The sequence below is a fragment of the Capricornis sumatraensis genome, chromosome X (genome assembly GCF_032405125.1).
Source record: "Capricornis sumatraensis isolate serow.1 chromosome X, serow.2, whole genome shotgun sequence".
Classification (NCBI taxonomy): Eukaryota; Metazoa; Chordata; class Mammalia; order Artiodactyla; family Bovidae; genus Capricornis; species Capricornis sumatraensis.
In genome coordinates this window covers 79249571-79269886 of record NC_091092.1, presented here as the reverse complement: position 1 = coordinate 79269886, position 20316 = coordinate 79249571, and the positions used below count along the sequence as shown (strand labels likewise).

General features: G+C 39.5%; 1 protein-coding gene across 1 annotated transcript in view; it reads left to right on the top strand.

The window, feature by feature from the left end:
• The window catches only part of KIF4A (kinesin family member 4A), a 129831-nt gene that overhangs the window by 93945 nt on the left and 15570 nt on the right, over window positions 1-20316 (top strand). The window contains exons 18-23 of the mRNA XM_068962400.1: window positions 454-537; window positions 987-1100; window positions 11565-11720; window positions 11840-11940; window positions 16643-16772; window positions 17917-18087. Of these exons, the coding sequence (XP_068818501.1) occupies window positions 454-537; window positions 987-1100; window positions 11565-11720; window positions 11840-11940; window positions 16643-16772; window positions 17917-18087 (756 nt within the window). The remainder of the gene's footprint in view (window positions 1-453; window positions 538-986; window positions 1101-11564; window positions 11721-11839; window positions 11941-16642; window positions 16773-17916; window positions 18088-20316) is intronic.

The following is a 20316-nucleotide window of genomic DNA, read 5'->3' as shown; positions in this document are numbered from 1 at the left end:
GCACTGTACTATCCACAATCGGTTGAATGTATGGATGCAGAACCACAGATATGGAGGGCCAACTGTAAAGTTAAACCCAAATTTTCGATTGCATGAGAGTTGATACCCCTAACCTTGTGTTGTTCAGGCAGCAATATATTCCACATTTTCTTTATCCATTCGTTTGTCAACAACTTTTGTTAACTTAGGTTATTTCCATAGCTTGGTTATTGTAAATAATGCTGCAATGAGTATGGCAATGCAGGTATCTCTTCAAGATACTGATTTCATTTCCTTTGCATGTACTCAGTAGTGAGATTATCAGATCATATGGTCTTTCTATTTTTGATTTTTTAAGGAATTTCATTCTGTTTTCCATAATGACTGTACTGTTGAAAGACTCTTCAGTTACATTATAAGGTTTTCTTTTAACTAGCTGAATAGCAATTAAAAATCTGGCTCTTTTCTTCTTAGGACCGCAAGAGGCAATATGAACTGCTCAAACTTGAAAGAAACTTCCAGAAACAGTCTAATGTGCTCAGACGTAAAACTGAGGAGGTAAGAAAATCCAATCTGCTAGGTCAAGTGTATTATCACTTTCAGGCTTAGATGCTGGCAGAATAGCATCCCTTAAATGAGCCAGTGTCCTGAGAAACCAGGGATACCAACCTTGACAGCAATTTGAGTCTTGATCCCTGTTGGTCAAGCATAAAACCTGCTGAAAATAGCAGTATTCAAATAAGGATTTTTTTCCTGATTGGACTTGCTTCTTTACAAAAAAAAGAGTAATACTAATATATGACATTTCTAGATACTATCAGTCTGCAGTACTTCCTTGAAATGTGTACCTCCCCTAGGCTCTTGAGCCATAACCAGTGTTATGTACATGGGGACTTAGAAATGCGGTTTCTATAGAATTCAGACCCATAGAATTTTTATGCTAGAAATGAGAATGTTCTTCTTTTACACCCTTTAATTCAACATTACTATGAACCATTTTTATTTAGGCAGCAGCTGCCAACAAGCGTCTCAAGGATGCTCTCCAAAAACAGCGAGAGGTCGCAGATAAGCGGAAGGAGTCTCAGAGTCGTGGAATGGAAGGCACTGCAGCGCGAGTGAAGGTATGGACAGCTTGAACCACCATTTGTCTTATGTACACTGGGGATAGGGGAAAATGGGGAGTTGCTTTCTTTTTATTTAGAAGTAAACATTACAAAATCTGAAGTTCTACCTGAAAACCTTATTTCCCAAAGATATGATTACCTCCAAATGGTTGTTAAAGAACAGGAGTAGTGAACTCTTTCTGTTCCTGAGTCTTGATCGCTGTTGGTCATAAACTTTGAGCAGATAAAATTTTTTAACAGTTTTATTGAGGTATATTTGACCTACAATAAATTATACATATTTAATGTGTACATTTTTAAAAGTTTTGACACAGATATACACCTTTAAATCATCACCACAGTCAAGATAATGTCAGTGTCCATCAGGATCAAAACTTTGTCCACTTTTGTAATCCCTCCCTCCCATACCCAATCTATCCTTCTACCCCCCATCTCCAGGCATCCATTAATCTGTTTTCTGTCACTGGATTTTCTATGTAGATGATCATGTCATCTGCACATAGGGACAATTTTATTTATCCTTGCCCACTCTGTATGCCCTAAAAAAAAAGCCTTTCTTACCTAATTGTACTTGCTAGAACCTCTAGTAAAATATCAGTAGAATAGATAAAAAGAGGACATCCTTGCTTTGTTCCTAATTTTAGAAGGATAGCTTTCAGTCTTTCACCGTTAAGTATATTAGCTATAGATTTTTGTATCAGATTGAATAAGTTCTTATCTATTCCTAGTTTGCTGAAAGTTTTTTTATCATGACTGGATGTTGGGTTTTTTCCAAAAGTTTTTTCTGAATCCTCTTGAGATGATTTTATGATTTGTTTTTACTCAGTATGGCAATGGCATTGATCTTTTTCCAATTTATTTTATTAAGATATAACTGACATACAGTAAGATTTACCCTTTTTAGTGTAGTACAGTTCTGTAAGTTTTAACATCATATGGTTATTATCAAAATATAGAATAGTTATCCCCTCCAAATTGCCCTGTAACACTTTGTAGTCATCTCCCACATCCATCCCCGGCCTTTCATAAACAGTGATCTGCATTCTGTCATTATTGTTTTCACTTTGCATCGTATCGATGTCATATAACTGGAAACATACAGTATGGCTTCTTTCACTTAGAATAAGGCATTTGAAATTCATCCATGTGTGTCTGTGCGTACTGTCATGTCCAACTCTTTGTGACCCCATGGACTGTAGCCTGCCAGGCTCCTCTGTCCATGAGATTTTGCAGGCAAGAATACCAGAGTGGGTTGCCATTTCCTCCTCCAGGGGATTTTCCCCACCCAGGGGTTGAACCCGCATATCCTGTGTCTCCTGCATTGGCAGGTGGATTCTTTACCACTGAGCCACAAGGGAAGCTCATCCATGATATTGCCTATATTATTCCATTGTATGGAGGTTCCTTTATCTATTCACTTTATCTAATCATTTAAATGTTATCTTGGAGTCATTTTTCTCCTAGTTTTTGGTGCTCATGAATAAAGCAGTTATAAAAACATTCTCATACAGGTTTCTGTATAACAAAGATAGTCAGTCATTCACTTGGGTAAATAGCTAAGTGTGACCATATAAAGGACAGGGAAGCCTAGCATGCTGCAGTCCATGGGGTTACAAAGAGGCAGACACAACTTAGCACCTGAACAGCAACAACAATGTAAGTGTATGTTTAACTTTACAAGAAACTGCCAAATTATTTATCTAGTTGTTCAGTGCTAGTATATAGAAATACAATTGACTTTTGTATATTAATTTTTGTCTTCTGACTTCATTAGTTTTGTAGCTATTTTGTAGGTTCTTGGGACTTTCTATATAGGTAATCATACTGTTCATGGGGTTCCCAAGGCAAGAATACTGAAGTGGTTTGCCATTCCCTTCTCCAGTGGACCACATTCTGTCAGACCTCTCCACCATGACCCACCGGTCTTGGGTTGCCCCACGGGCATGGCTTAGTTTCATTGAGTTAGACAAGGCTGTGGTCCTAGTGTGATTAGATTGACTAGTTTTCTGTGAGTATGGTTTCAGTGTGTCTGCCCTCTGATGCCCTCTTGCAACACCTACCATCTTACTTGGGTTTCTCTTACCTTGGGCGTGGGGTATCTCTTCACGGCTGCTTCAGCAAAGCGCAGCTGCTGCTCCTTACCTCGGATGAGGGTATCTCCTCACCACTGCCCTTCCTGACCTTCAACGTGGGATAGCTACTCTAGGCCCTCCTGCGCTCCTTGGACGCAGGGTGGCTCCTCCCGGCCACCGCCCCTGGCCTCGGGGATGCGGGGTGGCTCCTCCTGGCCGCCGCCCCTGGCCTCGGGCGCTGGGTAGCTCCTCTTGGCTGCTGCCCTTCGGGCGTGGGGTCCTCCCAGCTTCTGCCCCTGACCTCAGATGTGGGGTAGCTCCTCTCGGCCACGCTTAGTGCGCTGGTCACAGCCGCCTGCACTTAGTGCACCGGAACAACAGACTGGCTCCAAATAGGAAAAGGAGTACGTCAAGGCTGTATATTGTCACCCTGCGTATTTAACTTATATGCAAAGTACATCATGAGAAACACTGGACTGGAAGAAACACAAGCTGGAATCAAGAATGGTGGGAGAAATATCAATAACCTAAGATATGCAGATGACATCACCCTTATGGCAGAAAATGAAGATGAACTAAAAAGCCTCTTGATCAAAGTGAAAGTGGAGAGTGAAAAGTTGGCTTAAAGCTCAACATTCAGAAAACGAAGATCATGGCATCTGGTCTCATCACTTCATGGGAAATAGATGGGGAAACAGTGGAAACAGTGTCAGACTTTATTTATTTGGGCTTCAAAATCACTGCAGATGGTGGCTGCAGCCATGAAATTAAAAGACGCTTACTCCTTGGAAGGAAAGCTATGACCAACCTAGATACCATATTCAAAAGCAGAGATATTACTTTGCCGAATAAGGTCCGTCTAGTCAAGGCTATGGTTTTTCCAGTGGTCATGTATGGATGTGAGAGTTAGACTGTGAAAAAAGGTGAGCGCCGAAGAATTGATGCTTTTGAACTGTGGTGTTGGAGAAGACTTTTGAGAGTCCCTTGGACTGCAAGGAGATCCAACCAGTCCATTCTGAAGGAGATCAGCCCTGGGATTTCTTTGGAAGGAATGATGCTGAAGCTGAAACTCCAGTACTTTGGCCACCTCATGCAAAGAGGTGACTCATTGGAAAAGACTCTGATGCTGGGAGGGATTGGGGGCAGGAGGAGAAGGGGACGACAGAGGATGAGATGGCTGGATGGCATCACTGACTCGATGGACGTGAGTCTGAGTGAACTCCGGGAGTTGGTGATGGACAGGGAGGCCTGGCATGCTGTGATTCATGGGGTTGCAAAGCGTTGGACATGTCTAAGCGATGACATGATAGTTAATCATGGCATCCATTAATACAGTTTTATTTCTTCTTTTATAATATATATGTCTTTTATTTACTTGCCCTATTGCATTGGCTAGGACATTCAGGATGATACTGAATAGGAGAAATGACAGTAGAAACCCTTCTGTTTCTGATCTCAGGGGAACAATATTCAGTCTTTACCATTAAGTGTGATATTAGCTGTAGGTTTTTCATAGAGGTCCTTTATCAGCTTGAGAATGTTATCTGTTCTTAGTTTGCTGTGAGTTCTTATCTTGAATGGATTTTTTTTTTTTTTTTTTTTTGGCTACACCACACAGTTTGCAGGATCTTAATTCCCCAACCTGGGATCAAACCCAGGCCCCCAGCAGTGAAAAGGCCTGGTGGGTTCTAATTACTGGACCACAAGGGAATTCTCAATGAGTGGATATAAATTTTGCCAAATACTTTCTGTGTCTAGTTTGTTGATTTGGTGACTGACTTCAACGTTCAAATATCGAGTCAGCCTTGCAATCTTTGAATAAACTCCACTTAGTGGTGATATATTATCCTTTTTATGTATTGTTGAGCTTGTGTGTGCATGCGTGCATGCTCAGTTGCTTCAGTTGTGTCCGACTCTTTGTGATCCTATGGACTATAGCCCACCAGGCTTCTCTGTCCTTGGGATACTCCAGGCAAATGCCCTCCTCCAGGGGTATCTTCCTGACTCAGGGATTGAACCTGGATCTCCTGCATTGCAAGCAGATTCTTTACTGCTAAGCTCCATTGTTGAGTTCAACAATATATAAATTAAAATCTTGCTAAAATAAAAATTTTGTGTACAATTTTTATATCTGTATTCTTGAGGGACATTGGTCTGTTGTTTTCTTATAATGTCTTTGTCTGGTTTTGATATCAAGGCCTCCTAGAATAAGTGAGAAAGTATTGCCGCCTCTTCAATTGTCTAGAAGAGTTTGTATAGAACTAATATTGTTTCTTCCTTACAAGTTTTGTACAATTCACACGTTAAGCCATCTAGGCCTGAAGGATGTTTCTGTTAGTTGTTGCTTTGGGTCAGAGGAGGGGTTAACTGTAATTCAGTTAGTGAGCTTTGGTAGTTTGTGTGTTTGCCATGAATAACTTCATGGCAAACACATGAATGAATAACTCATAAAGGCATGAAGTTATTCATCAGTTCAGTTCAGTTCAGTTGCACAATCGTGTCCGACTCTTTGCGACCCCATGAATCACAACACGCCAGGCCTCCCTGTCCATCACCAACTCCCGGAGTTCACTCAGACTCACGTCCATCCAGTCAGTGATGCCATCCAGCCATCTCATCCTCTGTTGTCCCCTTCTCCTCCTGCCCCCAATCCCTCCCAGCATCAGAGTCTTTTCCAATGAGTCACCTCTTTGCATGAGGTGGCCAAAATACTGGAGTTTCAGCTTCAGCATCATTCCTTCCAAAGAAATCCCAGGGCTGATCTCCTTCAGAATGGACTGGTTGGATCTCCTTGCAGTCCAAGGGACTCTCAAGAGTCTTCTCCAACACCACAGTTCAAAAGCATCAATTCTTTGGCGCTCGCCTTTCTTCACAGTCCAACTCTCACATCCATACATGACCACAGGAAAAACCATAGCCTTGACTAGACGGACCTTAGTCGGCAAAGTAATGTCTCTGCTTTTCAATATGCTATTCCCTTATTATCCTCCTAATATCTGTAAAAGCTGTAGTAATGTCCTCTATCTCATTCATATTACTGATATTTTGTGTCTTTTCTCCTTTTTCTTGATTAGTTTGGCTAAGGTTTATCAAAGAATCAGCTCATTCTTACAAATGGTTAAAATAGTAAGCTTTATGTTATGTACGGAGAAGGCAATGGCACCCCACCCCAGTACTGTTGCCTGGAAAATCCCATGGATGGAGGAGCCTGGTAGGCTGCGATCCATGGGGTCACGAAGAGTGGGACACGACTGAGCGACTTCACCTTCACTTTTCACTTTCATGCATTGGAGAAGGAAATGGCAAACCACTCCAGTGTTCTTGCCTGGAGAATCCCAGGGACGGGGAAGCCTGGTGGGCTGCCGTCTATGGGGTCACACAGAGTCGGACACGACTGAAGTGACTTAGCAGTAGCAGTATGTTATGTATATTCTACCACAGTTAAAAAAACTATCCCCAAAACCCCAGTTCATTGATTTCTAATCTGATCTTTATTATTTCCTTATTTCTGCTTTGGATTTAATTGGCTTTTTTAAAGTTTCTTGAGGTAGAACCTGAGGTCATTGATTTGAGTTCCTTTCTAATATAAACATTTAGTGCTGTAAATTTCCCCTTTAATACTCCTTTAATGAAATCTAAAGGATGTTATTTAGTTTCCAAATATTAGGGGGCTTTTCCAAATATCTTTCTGTTATGATTTCTAGTTTAATTCCATTGTGGTTAGAGAATATACTTTTTATGACTTGAATTCCCTTGAATTTATTGAGATGTATTATGACCTAGAATATGGTCAGTCTTGGCAAAAGTTCACACTTTGTGTACTTGAGAATGTATATTCTGCTATAGTTGGATAGAGTGTTCTATAAATGTCAATCATGCCAATGTGATAGATTGTGCGGTTCATTTCTACTGTTTCCTTGCTGATTTTCTGCCTACTTGTTCTATCAGTTACTTAGAAATAGGTATTAAAATCTTCAACTAGAATTATGGATTTGTTTTTTCTTCTTATAGTTCTAGGTTTACTCCATATATTTTGAAGCTCTATTATTAGGGACATAAATATTTAAGATTGATTGATCCTTTTATTATTATAAAATGATCTTTTTTATTCCTAGCAATATTCTTTGTTCTGCTACTTTTTCTGATAATAAGTCCCTCAAGTCTTCTTTTAATGTTATCATGGTATATTTTTTTAAATCCTTTTAGCTTTAACCTCTTTGTGCCTTCTTTGTTTTGTTTTGTTTTTAATTTATTTTGATGGTGGGTCTTCATTGCTGTGCACAAGCTTTCCCTAGTTGCAGCGAGCAGGGGCTACTCTTCATTTGAGGTTCTTGTTGGGGAGCACCAGCTCTGGGCATGCAGGGTTCAGTAGTTGTGGTGCATTGGCTTAGTTGTCCCATGGTATGTGGGACCTTCCTGGACCAGGGATTGAACCCATGTACCCTGCATTGGCAGACAGATTTTTTCTGTTTGTCCCATCTGTTCTTCATTCCCTTTTCCTTGTTTTCTGGGTTCTTTTGGATCAATTGAGTATATTTATGATTCTACATTATCTCCTTTGTTGGCTTATATATGATTTTGTTTCAAATATCTTGGTGCTTTGTATATTATGGGCATTAACATTAAGGATTAAGTTCTTGAATAATTGACTCCCTTACCATTATGAAATTATCTTTTTTATCCTTGATAATATTCGTTTTTTCTTCCAATTTTATTGAGATAAATCAATATACAGCACTGCATAAGTTTAAGGTGTACAGCATAGTGATTTGACTTATATACATCATTAAATGATAATCACAATAAGTTTAGTGAACATCTGTCATTTCATATAGATACTAAATTAAAGAAATAGAAATTTTTTTCTTGTGATGAGAACTCTTAGGATTTACTCTTTTAACAACTTATATATAGCATATAGCAGTGTTAATTATATTTATCATGTTGCACATTATATCCCTAATACTTACTTATCTCATAACTGGAAGTTTGTACCTTTTGACTGCCTTCATTCAATTCCTCCTTCCCCCACACCCCACCTGTGATAACCACAAATCTTACCTTTTTGCTATGAGTTGTTAGTTTATTTGTGAAGTATATTGACCTACAACACTACGTTAGTTCCTGTTACACAACAGTGATTCAATATATGATCACCATGATAAGTCTAATTGCAATATGTCCCCATACAAAGATATTATATAGTTATTGTCTATATTCCCCACACTGTACATTTCATACCCTTGACTCCTTTATTTTCCAACTGGAAGTTTGTACCTCTTAGTCTTCCTTACCTATTTTTTCCTCCCTCTATCCCCCTCTCCCCTGGCAGTTACCTTTTGTTCTCTATAACTCTGTTTCTGTTTGGTTCATTTGTTTTGTTTTTTAGATTCTACTTATAAGTGAAATCACATAGTTTTGTCTTTGTCTGACTTATTTCACAAAGCATAATATCCTCTAGGGGTACTCATGTTGTCGCAAATGGCAACATTTCATTCTTATGGCTGGGTAACATTCCATCTTATATATACATATATCTCACATCTTTATCCATTCACCTATTGATGACACTTAGGTTATTGTACACTGGCTATTGTAAATAGTGCTGCGATGAACATTGGGGTGCATATATGGTTTCTAATTATGCTTTTTGGTTTTTTTGGATAAATACCCAGGAGTGGAATTGCTAGATCATTTGGTAGTTCTATTTTTAATTTTTTGAGAATCTCCATACTGTTTTCCATCATGCCTTTACCGATTTACATTCTCACCAACAGTGCACGAGGGTTCCCTTTTTCCCACAGCCCCACCAACACTTGTTTTCTTTGAAATTTTTTTAAACTTTGTATTTTATATTGGAGTATAGTTGATTAACAATGTTTTGATAGTTTCAGGTGTACACAATGCTATATTTAAAATGGATAACCAACACTTATCATTTGTTGTCTTTTTGATAATAGCCATTCTGACAGGTGTGAGGTGATATCTCATTGTGGTTTTGATTTGTGTTTCCCTGATGGTTAGTGATGTTGAATATCTTTTCATGTGTCTGTTGGCCATCTGTATGTCTTCTTTGGAAAAATGTCTATTCAGATCCTCTATCCATTTTTAAATCTAGTTTTGTTTTTATTTGTTTTTGATATTGAGTTCTATGAGTTCTTTGTGTATTTTGGATAGTAACCTCTTATTAGATATGTCATTTGCAAATATCTTCTCCCTTTCACTAGATGGCCTTTTCATTTTGTTGATAGTTTCCTTTGCTGTGCAAGAGCTTTTAGTTGGATGTAGTACCGTTTGTTTATTTTTGCTTTTGTTTCCCTTGCCTGAGGATACTTAGTAAAATATTATTAAAACTGATGTCAAAGAGCTCACTGCCTATATTTCCTTCTAAAAAGATTTATGGTTCCAGGTCTTACGGTTAGGTCTTTGATCCATTTTGAATTTATTTTTGTGTATGATGTGAGAAAGTAGTCCAGTTTGATTCTTTTGCATGTAGTTGTCCAGTTTTCCGAGTACCATTTATTGTAGAGGCTGTCTTTTCCCCATTGTATATTCTTGCCTCCTTTGTCATAGATTTATTGCCCATCTAAGTGTGGGTAATAATATTCTTTAATGCAAATTCTGTATTTGTTGTTTTTCAGTCACTCAGTTATGTCCCACTCTTTGCAACCCCATGGACTGCAGCACGCCAGGCTTCCCTGTCCTTCACCATGTCCTGGAGCTTGCTCAAACTCATATCCATTGAGTCAGTGATGCCATCCAACCATCTCAAGCTCTGTCATCCCCTTCTCCTCCTGCCTTCAATCCCTCCCAGCATCAGAGTCTTTTCCAGTGAGTTGGCTCTTCACATCAGGTGGCCAAAGTATTGGAGCTTCAGTTTCTGCACCAGTCCTTCTAATGAATATTCAGGGTGGATTTCCTTTAGGATTAACTGGTTCCATCTCCTTGCAGTCCAAGGGACTCTCAAGAGTCTTCTCCAACACCACAGTTAAAAAGCATCAGTTCTTCAGCATTCAGCCTTCTTTATGGTCCAACTTTCACATCCATACATGACTACTGGATAAACCATATCTTTGACTATACGGACCTTTGTTGGCAAAGTAATGTCTCTGCTTTTTAATACGCTGTCTAGATTGGTCATAGCTTTTCTTCCAAGGAGCAAGCGTCTTTTAATTTCATGGCTGTAGTCACCATCTCCAATGATTTTGGAGCCCAAGAAAATAAAGTCTGTCACTGTTTCCATTGTTTCCCCATCTATTTGCCATGAAGTGATGGGACCAGATGCCATGATCTTCATTTTTTGAATGTTGAGTTTTAATCCAGCTTTTTCACTCTCCTCTTTCACCTTCATCAAGAGGCTCTTTAGTTCCTCTTCAATTTCTGCCATAAGGGTGGTGTCATCTGCATATCTGAGGTTATTGATATTTCTCCTGGCAGTCTTGATTCCAGATTGCCAAAATTGGTTCCAGATTAATATCAAATAACTATATGTGATTAATAATAATTAATAATAAATCATTAATATAAAAATATATCCACTCTAGCTTTCTTTGACTACTTTTAGCATGGTATATCTTCATCTAAAAATGAAAATTTTCATTTTTTGGAAGTATCTGTGTTTTATTACCCTGGATCTCATTGCGATACAGAGGCTTCTCATTGTGGTGGCTTCTGTTGTTGTAGAGCACAGGTTACGCACATGGGCTTCAGTAGTTGCAACACATGGGCTCAGATGTTGCATTGTGCAGGCTCTAGAGCATGGGCTCAGCTGTTGTGGTGATTAGGCTCAGTTGCTCCATGGCATGTGGGTTCCTCCCAGACCAGGGTTTGATCCCATGTCCCCTGCATTGGCAGGCAGATTCTTATCCAGTGCACCACCAGGGAAGTCCAGGTTACCTTTCTAAAAACTGAATTTATTTCACTCAGATTGTAAAGTAATTAACCTCCAATTAAAATAAATAAATTTATATTAAAAAAACTGAATTTAGTTAATTGCATTTTTTAAAATTCCATTGATCTATTTTAAAGATTAATAATGGTTACTGTTTATTAAGTAGAACAGATGATCAAAGTATACTTCAGTTCTATATTATGACTTATTATGGACAAAGGTTAAGGAGAAAATGGAGAAGGTAAAAACAGAATACATAGAAATGCTAGGATATCTGAAGAAGGATTTTCTGCAGAAAGCTTTCTTGTGACCTTTTCAGAAATTGCCACTAAAGGCTCTTAGAGCACTATTGGCATTTTTGGTGAGTTTTGGCACAAATGGAAATCTCACTTCTACTTACTTGGGCTCTGGTTCAAGTGAAATTAAACCTGGAGTGAATCTAGCCCATGGGCCAGAGATTCCTCATCCTTAACCTAACATGACTGATTTATCTTCTAGAGTTGGCTTGGAAATGAAATTGAGATAATGGTCAGTACTGAGGAAGCCAAACGCCATCTGAATGACCTTCTTGAAGACAGAAAGATTCTGGCTCAGGATGTGGCTCAACTCAAATTAAAAATGGAATCTGGGGAGAATCCACCTCCTAAACTCCGGGTAAGTGCTCTGTGGAAATATGTTGGCAATGATCATACTCTACACTCCCCAGAAACCCTCACTAATTTGGAGAACTTCTTTCCAATTAGAGCTTCACCCTCATCCCCACTTCTTTACAGAGGCGAACATTCTCACTTGCTGAACTGCGTGGTCAAGTTCCTGAATCAGAGGGTTCCATTAAAAAGCAGATTGAAAGCCTAGAGACTGAAATGGAACTCAGGTAATGGTACTATCTCTAAGGCATTATAAAAACTTATGCCTTGAATCAACATAGAAGCTATCAATCAGTGATTCAAAGGCTTTGTGATGTGGAAGAAACAAGAGAAAATAGTGATTTTTTGAACTATGCACTTCACTAGGTGTGTTAGATACATTTTCTCATTCAGTCTCTCTGTGAGATATATACATTATGAGATAAGCATCATTCTTCTCACTTTAGAGATCTAAAGTTGAAAGATCTTTAAAAATTTGCTAAAGATTATACAGAACCACGATTTGAAACCCACTTTATCTAATTCCAAAATCTATTATCTTTAGCGTCTAAGCCACCAGGGAAGTCCATGATATATCACAGGAACTGACCAAAAACAAAACTTTAGAGGAACCCAATAAATGATACCAGAAGATCAACAACCCGGGAGAAATAATTTTAGAGATCATCAGCAAAGTAGATAAAAGTAAACTATCATGAGCATTAAATGAGATTAGAAAGTAAAGTATAGGACTTCCCTAGTGGCTCAGTGGAAAGGAATCCTCCTGCCAATGCAAGGGACACAGGTTCGATCTCTAGTCCAGGAAGATTACACATGCCTCAGAGCAACTAAGCCCATGCACCACAACTGCTGGACCCCGTGCTCTCTAGGGCCCAGATGCCACAATGACTGAGCCTGTGTGCTACAACTACTGAGGCCCCTGCACCTGGAGCCTGTGCTCCGCAAGAGAAGCCAGCACAATTGAGAAGCCCAAGCACCTGAACAAAGAGTAGCCCCCACTCACTGCAACTAGAGAAAGCCTATGCAAAGCAACTAAGACCCAGCACAGCCAAAAAAATAAATAGAGAGTAAAGTACATAACACAGAACTTGGCATCTTAAAAGTGCTTGATAAATGCTCTTCTCTTTAATCACTATTACTGTCTTTTAAATATCTATGAAATCTATAAGGAACAGAACTTTGATAGATATTTTATACTGTCTTAGGTATAATAGAATTTTATTGCCCAGAAGACCTTGGAGATCATTTAATTTGTTTTCAGCAACACACACTAGCTGTATATCTTTGGTTATGTCTTTAAGTCACTCAGCAATCGATGTTCTGCTTTGTGCTACACTTAGAGAAGGAAATGGCAACCTACTCCAGTATTCTTGCCTGGAAAATTCTATGGATGGAGGAACCTGATAGGCTGCAGTCCATGGGGACACAAAGAGTCAGACACGACTTAGTGACTTCACTTTACTTTACTTTGTGCTACACTAGATGTAGTTGGGATATATAGAAAGTATAGATGGCATTGTCCTTGCTCTCAAGTAGAAACATACTGACTGACAGTGGTGTGTTGAAATTGTTTGTTAAAATTTCAGGAATGCTATAAACTGTTGATAGCTTACAATCGCTCGTGGTGAGAATATTTACACTATGGAAACTAGCAAAGGCTGCAAATCAGATCTGGTATTTTTAGGTGCTGTTTGTTAAACATTTACCTGCTCACCATTGTGCATAAGTAAATGATTATATAAATGTAGGGCAGGTGCCAGGTAGAGTGCAATTAGACCAAGGTGAGTTTAATCAAAGGAATTTCTCTAAAGACAGGAAAGGGCATTTGATAGATAAAACAACTCTAGTGTTCTGGCCCACCTCTTCCAAGAAGACTTCCCTGACTCTTCATCCCTCACTAATTTTCCTCTTCTCTAAACTCCTTCAGAAATTACAGTACTCAGTCATGTAGTACAGATGATATATGTTCTCTTTATATTTATTGATTATCTTACATCTATTAGTCTTGTCAATCTAGACAGATTGTAAGCTTGTTGAAGGAAAGGACTACGTATTAGACCAGAGTTCTGAAAGTATGGTGTACAGTCTCCTGGGGATCTCTGAGACCCTTTCAGGGAACCTATGTGACTCCCTGTTTTTATAATAATATTAAGAAATTGTTTGCCATTTTTATACTATGTTGACATTTGCCATAATAATGCCAAAGCAATAGTGGACAAAACTGCTATCACCTTAGCTTGAATCAAAGCAATGGCACAAACCTGTGCCACATGGTGTGCTCAGTCACTCAGTCCTGTCTGACTCTGCGACCCCATGGACCATAGCCTGCCAGGCTCCTCTGTCCATGGGATTCTCCAGGCAAGAATACCAAAGTGAGTTACCATGCCCTCCTCCAGAGGATCTTCTCAACCCAGGAACTGAACCCGCATCTCTTATGTCTCCTGCATTGGCAGGCAGGTGCTTTACCACTAGCACCACCTGCGAAGCCCAGCACAAACCTTTACTAGCGATCATTGAATACTTCATCATCACATACTCTCATTTTTTTAAAAGTCAGTTTTACTCAAGAATGGCTGTGATAAAACAATAAAAATTGTTAATTTTTTAAAATCTCAACTCTTGAGTTCAGATCTTTATAATGTTCCGTGTGACGGAACAGAAAGAATGCATAAAGCACTTGTGCTGACGTCAAAGGCTGATGTTTGTCTCAAGGAAAAGCACTTGTGCGGTTTGAGGTGTGAGCTCGACAGGCCTCTTTTATCACAGAACATCAGTTTTACTTGAAAGAACTACTGACAGACAAAGTATGGTTATTCAGACTTGGGTACTTGGCAGACATTTTCTCAAAATTGAGCAGAGTGAGCCTGTCATATCAAGGAAAACAACTGTCAGTGTTTGTCACCAAAAATAAAATTTGAGCTTTCATGCAAAACTTAGAATTTTGTGCATGATGTGTATCCATCACTGTTAACTTGACAGTTTTACATAACTTTTCTAATGCGCCCAGTAGTGATTAACAATTGTTATCTCATTTCTATTGTGTAACAAAATGTGTTGATTTGAAGGTTCTGTATGACCGTCCAAATGACATGTTACAGAATCACGTAAGATTAAAAGATCCATTCAGTTGGCAAGTAACTACATTTCAACTCTTATAAGGAACTTGTTGGGTTTTGGTGTAGTCTCAAAGAAGAATATCCACAGTTTTCTGAAAAGGCTGTTAAAATGCTCTTCCCAGGAATTTCCAGGTGGTACAGTGGTTAGGACTCCATACTTTCACTGCAGTGCCCTGGGTTCAATCCCTGGTCAGGGAACTAAGATCCCACAAGCTGTGCAGTGAGGCCAAAATTAAATTTAAATGCTCCTCTCTTGTCCAACTATGTATCCATGTGTGGCCAGACTACCTTCATTTACATCAACCAGAACATGTCACAAAAGATAAGATGCACAGGGATGTGTGAGAATCCAGCTGTCTTCTACTGAGCCATACATAACAGAGATATGTCAATGTAAAACAATCTCATTCTTCTTACTGCATTGTTTTTTTGTATTGGAAAATGTTGTGTGTGTGTGTGAGAGAGAGAGAGAGAGAGAGAAAGACACTCATGCACACACACACACACATTCATATCCTTCTCAGACCTTAGAATGTGACTTTATTTGGAAACTGTCACTGCAGATGTAATTGTTAATATATAATGGATTATTTTGACTTTAAGTGAATTAATAAATATTTTTATCACTTTTACTTTCTAATAGTGTAAATATCTATAGATATAATGTATATGAGCAGAATTTCTTAGAAGTCCTCAATAATTTTTAAGAGTGTAAAGGGGTCCTGAGACCCAAAAAGTTAAGAACTGCTGTCTCAGATTATTTTAGTATCCATTTTCTTTATAGTACCTTATTGCATGTTACACACTGGAGAAGGCAATGGCACCCCACTCCAGTACTCTTGCCTGGAAAATCCCATGGACGGAGGAGCCTGGTAGGCTGCTGTCCATGGGGTCGTGAAGAGTCGGACACGACTGAAGTAACTTAGCAGCAGCAGCAGCATGTTACACATGTGCCAGTACACTCCCTCTTACTGGACACCTAGCAAATTTGGGAAAGAAGCTATTGATGAAACTGAAATATTATGCAGACCTTGATCTCAGGCCATAATTGATCATAAAGTATCTGGAAGCTATAACCAGTATCTTGGTATCTAGTTTTCTTAGAAACTTCTCAGTCCTTTGGCAAGTATTTCAAGACAACTTCTCACAACACCAGCCATAGGTATGTATTTGATGTTCAGTTCCAGCAAAGAGCATCTACCCGTTTGTTCTGTTGAGTTTTCCTTAAGGTCTCTAACCTGAATTTTGTCCTTGTAAATGTGAGCCACCATGTCACAATTCCAGCTTATATGGCCTCAAGACAAAGTGATATTATAGACAATGTGCTACAACAAAAGCCTCACTAAAACAAATCTTTCCAAGCCCACTGTATGACCCACTTATTTCAACCAGTATTTAATAAAATAAAAAACATTTGGATAGTCTTAGAGTCCCTTTTGGGAGGGATTGAGGGCAGGAGTAGAAGGGGACAACAGAGGATGAGATGGCTGGATGGCATCACTCACTCGATGGACGTGAGTCTGAGTGAACTCCGGGAGTTGGTGATGGACAGGGAGGCCTGGCGTGCTGTGATTCATGGGGTCGCAAAGAGTCGGACACGACTGAGCGACTGAACTGAGCTGAACTGAGAGTCCCTTTATAACAAGATTTGAGATACTGTATAAAATCCTAACCAGATGACTCAGTCATTATTTAAGTGATATTTAACTGATACCTCTGTCCATAAAAGTATTTGAAGTTTCTCCTTAGAGCTCTTCCCTCTCCTTGATGCTGAGGCTACTAGCAATAAGGCACACTGTTTCTTTCCCTGAAGGAGTGCTCAGATTGCTGACCTACAGCAGAAACTTCTGGACGCAGAAAGTGAAGACAGACTAAAACACCGCTGGGAGAATATTGCTACCATTCTGGAAGCCAAGTGTGCCCTGAAATACTTAACTGGAGAAGTAAATATTTCTTCCTATCAGCCATTAGGGGTCTGGTTTGGTGGGCTGAAATAAGATGTTAGCCTGGAATGTTGTCATAGTGCTATTGCTACTGTTCGTGGCAGAAACCACAATGACACTATCATTAGAGAAATAATTTTATTCGTAAAGGTTTGTGTGAGCAAGTACAGCCTGTCACTTAAAAAAATATAAATAACTTGCAAGCTGATACTCATGCCTGGCATATAACAGATGTTCAATAATGTTCACTGTTATGAAAAGTTTAACATACCATAGTAGGCCACTGATCAAACATAAAATATTATACTATACTACTTTTTAAAACTCCTCTGATATGTATTCAAAAAGTTTTAAGTACAATCCAGGAGAGACAAAACCTTTGACATAAAAGATTCATTTAAGGAAAATCCGTCTTCACTGACCTTAAAATAATATATCATCATCCATTGTCACAAAAGGAATTAAAATTGATCACCTCTGGTGATTGAGGCAAGCATACAAACTCTTAACTCTGCAAGTTTATAAAGGATAGCAATGCTATCCTTTATACATTTTTGTGTTGGGTTAGCAGATTTATCCTGCTAAGGAAATCCTTATTAGTCTTGTGAACACTGGTATTTATGATGTTCACCGTCTGGACTAGTAGAGAATATACAACTAGGTCACCATAGGATATCAATCTAGCCTAAAGAGCCAAAGCTGCAGTTTCAGCTACTGTGTCTACAAGTTCCAACATGTGAACCCGGGCATTCTGAAATGAGACATAATTAGCCATAAGGGTGTGACTTATGGATTTCTCTTTAAAATTAAGGAAGAACTTTTTGAATATCAGAATTTGGAATTGTCTGATACTCTTTGTGTTAGATTCATTCTTGCCTTGAAGTAGAACAAGAGATTAAATGACCTTAATGGTGGCTTCCAGCTCTAAGATACCTATCTCAGCAGTTAACTGTCTGGGCTCTTGGTTTGAATGGTGTTGTTACTATTCAATGGTAGAATCCATATGACATGAAAAAATAAGACTAGACATGGACATGGAAGAATATTTCTCAGTCAGTTTCAAGAAAGCTGACATTTTCCTGCCTAATGAATGGGGAAAGGTGACCATTCTCCAAATAAACTGATCTTCTTTTATCCCTTCCAGCTGGTCTCCTCCAAAATACAGGTCAGCAAGCTTGAAAGTGACCTGAAACAGAACAAGGCCAGCCATGCTGACATGCAGAAGATGCTGTTTGAGGAACGAAATCATTTTGCTGAAATAGAAGCAGAGTTACAGGCAGAGCTGGTGAGAACAGAGCAACAGCACCAAGAGAGGGTAAGCTGGCAAGCCAAGAAGCCATACTGAGAAACAAACCATTGTTGCTTTCTGTTGTTGGTTTAAAATAATAGTGGGAGGTATGAAGTTTCCTTCAAAAGGCCATGTAGTCTTTTCCAATCTTTGCAAATAAGAAAATAGAAACAGAAAAATGACTTATCTAAGTTTACACGTGCCAGTGACAGTGGCTGTTAGCTTCCAACTTTTTTTTTTTTAATATTTATCTACTTATTTATTTGGCTGTTTCGGGTCTTAGTTGCAGCATGCAGAATCTTTCGTTGCAGCACACAGGCTTCTCTGTAGTTATGGCCCAAGGGTTCCAGAGCACGTGGGCTCAGTAGTTGTGGTGCACAAGCTTAATTGCCTCATGGCGTGTGGGATCTTAGTTTCCCAACCAGGGATCGAACCCATGTTCCCTGCATTGGCAGATGGATTCTTAACCACTGGACCACTGGGAAGTCCTTTAAGCTCCAACTTTAATACCAAGATGAACATGCTGATAATACTGTGGCTGTGCTTACTACTTCAAGCCATGAGAGTAAAAGAGAATAATTTTCTTTGAAATCACAGGGGAATAACTGCATCACTTCAGTTCAGTTCAGTCACTAAGTCATGTCCGACTCTTTGCAACCCCATAGACCACAGCATGCCAGGCCTCCCTGTCCATCACCAACTCCCAGAGTCTACTCAAACTCAACTCCATTGAGTCGGTGATGCCATCTACCCATCTCATCCTCTGTCGTCCCCTTTTCTTCCTGCCTTCAATCTTTCCCAGCATCAGGGTCTTTTCTTTTTTCTTAATATAAATGTATTTATTTTAATTAGAGGTTAATTACTTTACAATATTGTATTGGTTTTGCCGTACATCAACATGAATCCGCCACATGTATACACATGTTCCCCATCCTGAACCCCCCTCCCTCCTTCCTCCCTGTACCATCCCTCTGGGTCATCTCAGTGCACCAGCCCCAAGCATCCAGTATCATGAGCCAGCTCTTCGCATCAGGTGGCCAAGTATTGGAGTTTTAGCTTCAACATCAGTCCTTCCAATGAACACCCAGGACTGATCTCCTTTAGGATGGACTGGTTGGATCTCCTTGCAGTCCAAGGGACTCTCAAGAGTCTTCTCCAACACCACAGTTCAAAAGCATCAATTCTTTGGCAGTCAGCTTCCTTTATAGTCCAACTCTCACATCCATACATGACTACTGGAAAAACTATAGCCCTGATAAGACGGACCTTTGTTGGTAAAGTAATGTCTCTGCTTTTTAATATGCTGTCTAGGTTGGTCATAACTTTCCTGCCAAGGAGTAAGCGTCTTTTAATTTCATGGCTGCAGTCACCATCTGCAGTGATTTTGGAGCCCCCAAAAATAGTCTCTTCCTGATTCCATTGTTCCCCCATCTATTTGCCATGAAGTGATGGGACCGGATGCCATGATCTTAGTTTTTTGAATGTTGAGCTTTAAGCCAACTTTTTCACTCTCCTCTTTCACTTTCATCAAGAGGCTCTTTAATTCTTCTTCAATTTATGCCACAAGGGTGCCGTAAGGTTCTTCTTCAATTTCTGCATATCTGAGGTTATTGATATTTCTCCTGGCAATCTTGATTCCAGCTTGTGCTTCATCCAGCCAAGTGTTTCTCATGATGTACTCTGCATATAAATTAAATAAGCAGGGTGACAATATGCAGCCTTGACTTACTCCTTTTCCTATTTGGAACCAGTCTGTTGTTCCATGTCCAGTTCTAACTGTTGCTTCCTGACCTGCATACAGATTTCTCAAGAGGCAGGTCAGGTGGTCTGGTATTCCCATCTCTTTAAGAATTTTCCACAGTTTGTGGTGATCTACACAGTCAAAGGCTTTGGCATAGTCAATAAAGCAGAAATAGGTGTTTTTCTGGAACTCTTGCTTTTTCAGTGATCCAGCAGATGTTGGCAATTTGATCTCTGGTTCCTCTGCCTTTTCTAAAACCAGCTTGAACATCAGGGAGTTCACGATTCACATATTACTGAAGCCTGGCTTGGAGAATTTTGAGCATTACTTTACTAGCATGTGAGATGAGTGCAATTGTGTGGTAGTTTGAGCATTCTTTGGCATTGCCTTTCTTTGGGATTGGAATGAAAACTGACCTTTTCCAGTCCTGTGGCCACTGCTGAGTTTTCCAAATTTGCTGGCATATTGAGTGCAGCACTTTCACAGCATCATCTTTCAGGATTTGAAATAGCTCC